Genomic DNA, 8,767 nt, shown 5'->3' on the forward strand with positions numbered 1-8,767 from the left:
TTTGCTGTAAATTTTTCCGTCATCCTTGTTCCTGTTTTATTGCTTCATCCCCTTCTAGTCGAATACCCTCATCTGTAACAATAAACCTTTGTTCTAGCCTAGTTTTATTACTCATTGCATTTAGATGTTTCCAGAATTTTTGGGCTGCTTTTCTATCCTTTTTATTTACTTTTGACATCCATTGGGCACCCTTTCTTCTAATTTTCTCATTAATCAAATAGGATGCTTCCCTTCTACACTTTATGAAGGTATCCGATTTTCTGTCTACTTCGGATTTTGGTTCCCCCCTCTTGGAATATCTGTGTTCCCTGGACGCTTCCTGGCACTTCTCTATTGCCCTCTTGACCTCCTCATCCCACCAACTCTTGGGTTTGCATCTTTTCCCTTTTAGCTTTACTCGCACCTTAGCTAGCTCTAGCTCCAGTAATCGAGTTAATTTGGTATAAGTCCATTCTGTTTCACTATCCTCAAAAATTACTTTCTCGATTTGTTTGGCTGCTACTTCCAATTGCTTTTCTGAGTAAAAATTCCCCTCTGATTGTTCATCTCGTTTTAGTCCTACATTGCTTTTTCTTCTGAAGCTCAACTTGATACGCTTGTGGTCACTACCTAGACTTCTGAAACCATCTTCATCTATGTTCATTACCCCTAATCTATTATACATCCTCTGTGACATTAGAGCATAACCTATCGTCGAGTGCAGACTCCCTGCCTCCCATGTTATGAGCCCTTCACACTTCTCGGTGCTGTTGCATACAACTAAATCATGTCTGTCACACATGTCCTGCAGCATGCTTCCTGTTGAATCCGTGTGCCCATCCAGGTCTTCTATGTGTGCATTCATGTCGCCTAATATAATTATCTCACCCTGTCCTCCTAGCCCATCAATGTCGCTTGCAATACATTCTAACATTTTCCTCTTTGGCATTAGCCCCTGTCCACAGGTATACAAAGCCAAGGAGTATTTGCTTGCCTGCCACTGTTCCTTTTAGCCATAAATGTTCCTTGCATCGCACAGCACACGGACGCCTCCTGTTTGCCGCTCCTTATGATTCTCTTGAATGTGGACATATATCGCCAGTTTAATTCTGTTTCGCCAGCGGAGCCCTGGACTGGGGGCCCTGACCACCTGGCTCCTGCGAATCAGTCACTTAAATAAAAATTTTCTCCCTCTCGTTTGTGACCAGATGGCGCCACAGGCGAGCTTAGAACACTGCGCCATTACGGGCCTCGCGATTCGCCGGCGTGAACGTATAGAGACGCAGGAGTGGAAATATCGCTGGTGGCTGCCGAATGTGTTGCTTCTACGAATATCTTGAAAGGCAGAGGAAATATGTGCTGCATTGTGGATTGCAAGAATTGCGACAGAGTTAAAGGTGCACTGAAAAAGTCCCTAATGTTAAAGTTGCCGTACGCCTGTGATGTTAAAGGACACCGCTTCACAAATATCTTCTAGCAAGAATTTCTTTTGGTGCGACTTTAGAAGCCGAGTTATCTGTGGTAAAAATTCGAATTTCAGCGTATTTGCACCTTTCCCTCTCCACTCTAACTTTTTGCACGCTGAAAGGTCGGCGCTCCTTCGCTGGCCCCACCGCCTGAGGCGGGGCTTCCTGACCCGTGGAGCTACGCCGCATATTGGCCACGGCCGTTGTAGCTACCTGACGTTTGAAATAATCAAACCAATAGCCATCTCTGAACTGGTATACGCAGGAGCGGTGCGACGTAGGGTGCCAGCATGAAAAAAATCGCCTGAAAGAGATCACAAACTTTCGCGCGTGATTGTAGGTTCCCTGCTGCGTGCAGTACTGCACTATTTGGCTCAGGTGTTCATGGAAACACAATGCAGTGACTGAGAGTGTTCACGGAGCTTCACGGAACCGAACTGCACAAGGACGTACTGCCCCTGTTCGCCATGCACCCTTTCCGAACGGGCGAACATGCCATAGTGCCAGATAGCGAATCTAGAAAGAAATGCTTCGATATTGGAAAGTCTGCGATTGTGAGTGCACAAAATAGCCGCATGAACAAGCTGTTACGCCACCAACACCGTGACGGCGTGATTTCAGCTTCTGTCAGTTGCATCTGCGTGTGTAGCAAGACCCCATCGATCATAAGTTAACGTGTACAGCCATTAGTAACACAACCGAGGCCGAATTAGGAACAGAAAAGAAGGAAGACTTACCGCTACAGCCACACTAGGGTGGCTGCCTGGGCCACCCACGACACTCCATTTACTGCTCACTACGCCGACACCAGATTTTCTGCATAACGGGGCCTTTAACGTTATCATGTTAAAAAGCTTGAGGCAGACCAGGGAAAATGCAACTTAAAGCTTAAACAAACAAGGGACCTCGCCACCAGGTCACGTGACGTTATAACCTACCCATGATGGATTGGAAGCAAACTAACCACTCTGGGAGGTGGCAGTTTAATGGTTGATCGCGACAGGTTGCTCGGGAAGAGCAACTCGGGTTGCGCAAGACCCGCTGGTGGGAGCGCCTGCCATCGCAGAGCAGTGGCGCATCCCTTAACCGCTGCACAAGAAGTGGTAGGCGGACTCCCAGGGACATATGAATGTAAAGTTGAGAATGAACAATTCTGCATATGTAGGCATTAATTCATTAACGCTATCGCGTCATATCCTTAAGGCGGGGCTTAAGTGTCCCCTCCAATTTATTTTCCTTCTAGAAACCGACTTTGGACCTGTAGCAGGCAATATTAACCATCCACAAAAGGTCACAAGCGCGCTTCATTGCCACTAATGCATCTGGAGCATTCATGCGCCACTAATGCATCTGGAGCGTGTCTTTCAATCTTTCACAATGTTCGCAACTTGCAGCTTCAGAAAATAACACGCAGTCTCTGTGCCGCCACACACCACATGCGTCAATATATGCGCACTTGGGTTGGATGTTGCGGAGCATCTCGCCACCGGGGCCGCCAGAGCATACATGCAGGTTGTGAAACTTGTGAACCACTCTCTCCAGGTCGCTTAAGCCATATGAAGCATCACCACTTATGGCACTGACAGTTATAGGGTGACCATAAATGAAAGCCCGTAGTGACAGCATTCCATTGGATGAAACTGTTACATCTAGTGTCTTCTTCAGGAAAGGTGCCTGGTCACACTTCTTCGACAAAGCCACTTCCGTGAAGACAACAGCCTCCACTCCAAGGCTTTCAACAACTTGTGTTGCCCACGCCGTCCCTGGAAGTTGAATGCTGGATGCATAACTTGAGAGATGTGAAAATGTGAGCGGCTCTGTTCCATTTCGGCTACTGACGGACACCCCGTAATGACTTTCCTCAGCTAATCCAGGGCTGCTACATACTGTCAATGGTGCTTCAGTCTTGATGTGACACGGCTCTATTCCATTTTGGCTACTGACGGACACCTCGTAATGACTCTCCTCAACTAATCCAGGGCTGCCGCATACTGCCAATGGTGCTTCAGTCTTGATGTGACACGGCTCTATTCCATTTTGGCTACTGACGGACACCCCGTAATGACTTTCCTCAACTAATCCAGGGCTGCTGCATACTGTCAATGGTGCTTCAGTCTTGATGTGACACGGCTCTATTCCATTTTGGCTACTGACGGACACCCCGTAATCACTTTCCTCAACTAATCCAGGGCTGCTGCATACTGTCAATGGTGCTTCAGTCTTGATGTGACACGGCTCTATTCCATTTTGGCTACTGACGGACGCCCCATAATGACTTTCCTCAACTAATCCAGGGCTGCTGCATACTGTCAATGGTGCTTCAGTCTTGATGTGACACGGCTCTGTTCCACTTTGGCTACTGACGGACACCCCGTAATGACTTTCCTCAACTAATCCAGGGCTGCTGCATACTGCCAATGGTGCTTCAGTCTTGATGTGACACGGCTCTGTTCCATTTTGGCTACTGACGGACACCCTGTAATGACTTTCCTCAACTAATCCAGGGCTGCTGCATACTGTCGATGGTGCTTCAGTCTTGATGTGACACGGCTCTGTTCCACTTTGGCTACTGACGGACACCCCATAATGACTTTCCTCAACTAATCCAGGGCTGCTGCATACTGCCAATGGTGCTTCAGTCTTGATGTGACACAGCTCTGTTCCATTTTGGCTACTGACGGACACCCCGTAATGACTTTCCTCAACTAATCCAGGGCTGCTGCATACTGTCGATGGTGCTTCAGTCTTGATGTGACACGGCTCTATTCCATTTTGGCTACTGACGGACAACCCATAATGACTTTCCTCAACTAATCCAGGGCTGCTGCATACTGTCAATGGTACTTCAGTCTTGATGTGACATGGCTCTATTCCATTTTGGCTACTGACGGACACCCCCTCATGACTTTCGTCGACTAATCCAGGGCTGCTGCACACTGCCAATGGTGCCTCAGTCTTGATGTGACACGGCTCTGTTCCATTTTGGCTACTGACGGACACCCCGTAATGACTTTCCTCAACTAATCCAGGGCTGCTGCATACTGTCGATGGTGCTTCAGTCTTGATGTGACACGGCTCTGTTCCACTTTGGCTACTGACGGACACCCCATAATGACTTTCCTCAACTAATCCAGGGCTGCTGCATACTGCCAATGGTGCTTCAGTCTTGATGTGACACAGCTCTGTTCCATTTTGGCTACTGACGGACACCCCGTAATGACTTTCCTCAACTAATCCAGGGCTGCTGCATACTGTCGATGGTGCTTCAGTCTTGATGTGACACGGCTCTATTCCATTTTGGCTACTGACGGACAACCCATAATGACTTTCCTCAACTAATCCAGGGCTGCTGCATACTGTCAATGGTACTTCAGTCTTGATGTGACATGGCTCTATTCCATTTTGGCTACTGACGGACACCCCCTCATGACTTTCGTCGACTAATCCAGGGCTGCTGCATACTGCCAATGGTGCCTCAGTATCGACGTGACACACTGCATCTAGACCACCACCTTCTGGACTCGTGCAGTTGTCCTAATGAAAAATGAGAGAAGTTATGTCAGTGGAAAAGAATTTAAGGCATTGTGTTACATAAAGTATGTTATCTATCAAAAGCAACCAGGTGGAAAAAGCTAAAGGCAAATGTCTTGCAGACTGCTTCAAAAGCTGAGCGCTTAAGCATGCTGTTAGCTACGTCAACAACAGCTAAATTACTTAACGTCATGGGCTGGGCAATTACTTTTCACCTGTATTGCACGCAACTGTATCTCGTATTTATGGCAGGCCAGGATGACAGATATAGTTAGCATAAATTGATGTACAGAGAACATTGAGCACCTAGATTTTTAAGTACCCGTCCCAGTGCAGAAGAGAACAAACCTTAACGTCATGAATGCCAAGAAAAACGGAGCTCGGACTTGAGGAGGCTCCTTCAAGTTCTATGATGGGAGAAGGGCATGTTCTTTGATCAGCCAACACACTCGATGATGGATCGGCGTCTTGTTTTTCACAGGCTGCCCCCGAGGAAAGTGCGACAGCGGAGGACGCGGCCCGCTTGCTTGGCTGCTCGGCACGCGTGGCTGAAGACTGTCGTTTTTTACGAGGCTTTCTTGACCATGTCTGATATCTCGGACACTTTGGGAAAATACTGGGCACAGCATTTGGCGACAGCGCCGGTTTCTTCTTGGGCACATTTAAAAGTACATTGCCGTTGAACTCAGCGTAGAACGAATTTGATATCATATGTGCGGGAAAGTGTTTCGCACAGACGTGGTCGATCGGCTGCAGTACCTTGTCTGCTCTTGAGATTGCCCGGCGCCAAAGTTCTAGGCGAGCAGGCTCCCACGGAGCTTTAAAAAGTGGCACTTGTTCCGGACAACTATCGTAGCCCGACCTGCAGTTGGGTACAAAGCACTTCCTCCCCATAATCGCGTCTAGTCGGCTTACAACCAACACGTCACAACGTCGGCGCGTCGGCCCGCGCCACCACGCGAACTTGCACAACGATCACTGCGGCTGAAATTTTGTTCCTGCACGGTTCTTACAACAACGTGGAAGCTGAGAACCCAACGTCCACACTTTGTGATCTCTCTGGTGACTCTGGCAGCACAAAACAGCGACCAACACCCGCGCACAGCTGCGTTTATGGATGGATAGATGAATAGAATCTCGGATCGTCTCCTTTGAAACGGAATGGTGGTAGTTGCCACCATGCGTGACTTTCTTTTTGGTTATTTTTCTTTCACAGGGTTATAAGTTGTCTTAAAATTCGCAATTTTCTTTAAATTCGTTTTCTGTCCTACACTTGTAATCTTATGCCGCCTCTACGCTTTTGAGCCACCAATCTTACAATCGCTTTTTGCTAATTTATTTACAACGTTATCTGTAAACCCAACCCACAAAATACATAACTTCTATAAAACGTCTTCAAACAACTCCAAACATCTAGCAACGTCTAACTCAAGATTGAAACTAGAGTCACTAAATAAAAAAATTAAGTGTTATTTAATGACTCTAATTGAGACGTTTAGAAACATCTAAGCAATGGAGGTTTATCCACAAGCATTTTAAAAACATGCTGACAAAAGAGGTTTATTCACAAACGTTTTAAAAATTTCTCTGAAGAGAAGTTTACTCGGGAAAATTTTAGCAAGGTTTTTAACAGCAATTTGTTCCGAACGTATCTTTGCATGCATGTCCAAGCACATGACACAAGTACTTGGCACAAACAGTCGGTAGATGTAAACCACGGTGATGTAAACTAACGCCTCCATGAACGCCGCAGTGAACCTAAGTCCAATCATATGAATTTTTTGTGCATCTTTTATTTCGGTGATTAGTGACGACTGATCTAGTCATGTACATGACTCAGCGCATGGTATAATTGCGCACAGCCGTTAGGGCACGCAACGAACGTTGCAAATAGAGTAATAAGAGCAATATAGAGTGCGCGTCGTACGTACCGTACGCTGGTTTCAAGCTCTACGTACACCATAGCGGAAGTTTTATTTCTTTCCTCCATGACTCCCACCGCTGGCAGAAACCGATGAACTGATGAAACTATGGCAGATACTCAGGAAGTGAGTTTTCTTGCGTCATTTGCATCTGTATTTACGCTGCAAAGGGCAGCTGCCTACCCTTTGCAGTTCGAGCTACACTGCACATAGCTGAGCAAACAAAATCTGCGTGCTCTAAAAAAAAGCATGAGCACTAAACCTAATAAAATCCCACTAGTTGATTTTAGAAAATTCTAAATATATACCATACTAGGCTTGAGTCTATAGGCTTCATATAAGCAGCCATTTCCAAAAGACTCGGTCTGTGCGCACGACGTCGTGACCTTGAACCGGAAAAGGTATGCGCACGACACGACCTTAGCGCTCTCAGCGGCGGTGGCGGCGAGTGCTCGACGAAGACTGTTCGGGTTCGGCTGCCGGCTGTCGAGCCCGTGCCCCCCCTCCCCGTGCCCCCTACTCCGGCGCCAAACATGGCTCACAGACGGTCGCGGAGACTGTTTTCTTGTCGTAGTCACGTTACTCAAATCGGCGGCCGGACTGCTCGGCGTTGTGTGCCGCTACCGCTGCATGCGGTCAGCGCCGTGATGCTCGCCGGCTTCCTTGTGCACATCGAATTTTCCTTTGCAAACATATTCTGCCGTAGCAGCAGTGGACTTACGAAAGCCGGATACATGCAAATTGAGTTTGGACCCGCCGGGCGCGTACAGGAGTTTCGGTTACGATATGCCACACACTGCACTTTTACTTAATGGAAAGAAATAATTATTATTGTTCCTTCTGATAAATTGCCGGAAAATTGTAGTTCCGCTTTACCACTGTTTCCTCGCATGCCTATGCTTTTTCATTGTGAACTACTAGAACTTATGTGACAGTCTTCAAAACTTAAGTAGCAGTACTTCACACGGCTCCACGATTCCAGGCAGGCAGCCACTTCGCCGAACAGAGAATGTAGCACTGCTAGAAAAACAGTGCTGTCTTACAGTCTATGACAGCTGTTAAATGTGATAAGGAGCACCTAAGAGTTCCGCGCGCGAGTCAGCCCGACGACGATTAGGGTCGGGTATATTACTGTTGTAAGGCGTGTCAGTTCTGATTCTGAGCAATACGGCACGAGCACGGCGTTGCGGCGGCCGAGCCAAACATTCTTCAACAGTGAAGGGATGTCAGTTAATTCTGATTCGGGGCAATACGGCACGAGCACGGCGTTGTGCTTTTCAGCGCAACTGTCACGAATATCGCTGCCAGTAATTCGGGTACCCCCGTAAAAGCGGAAAAGAATTACCACCGCACATCGCTTTATTTACAGATTGCAACGGCAGCAGCAGCTCACGACGCCGCGCTAAGCAGTAGTACGTCCGGCCGCCGATTTGAGTAGTCGCGGGGGCCGGCGGCCGTGCCGAACATTCTTCGAGCGCGCGCCGCCGCTGCCGCCACCACCGCTGAGGGCGCTAAAGTCGCGTCGTGTGCATACCTTTTCCGGTTTAAGATCACGACGTCGTGCGCACAGACCGAGTCTTTTCAAAAAATAAAAATGTCTATAAATATGTTCTTAACGAGTTCTTACAAAGAATTTTTCTAGATCGTTTTTGGCGGAGCATTAGCAGGCATATAACACCTCTTAATTTTTGCCTCATTGCATGTCTACAGAACGTTTGAAAATAGATTTCTTCTAGACACCACCGTATACTTTTGTAGACGTTTGTTACCCGTTGCGTAGCCCTTCTTGTGTTTCGTGTGAAGGGCCTCAGGGAGAAGTTAATGTGCCTGCATCGACATACCATCACAACAGATTTACCACACGTAGTA

At 47.5% G+C, this 8,767-nt stretch overlaps 1 protein-coding gene across 1 annotated transcript; it reads right to left on the reverse strand.

Moving 5' to 3' along the window:
• Nucleotides 1–2,635: 2,635 nt before the first annotated feature.
• On the reverse strand, nucleotides 2,636–6,134 carry LOC144101892 (uncharacterized). Its single transcript, XM_077635114.1, has 2 exons — nucleotides 5,325–6,134; nucleotides 2,636–4,979 (listed from the first exon to the last, which is right to left on the reverse strand). The coding sequence occupies exons 1-2, from the start codon at nucleotides 5,868–5,870 to the stop codon at nucleotides 2,787–2,789; spliced, it is 2,739 nt and encodes a 912-aa protein (XP_077491240.1). The 5' UTR covers nucleotides 5,871–6,134; the 3' UTR covers nucleotides 2,636–2,786.
• Nucleotides 6,135–8,767: the final 2,633 nt, after the last annotated feature.

Source organism: Amblyomma americanum, chromosome 8 (assembly GCF_052857255.1).
Source record: "Amblyomma americanum isolate KBUSLIRL-KWMA chromosome 8, ASM5285725v1, whole genome shotgun sequence".
NCBI lineage: Eukaryota > Metazoa > Arthropoda > Arachnida > Ixodida > Ixodidae > Amblyomma > Amblyomma americanum.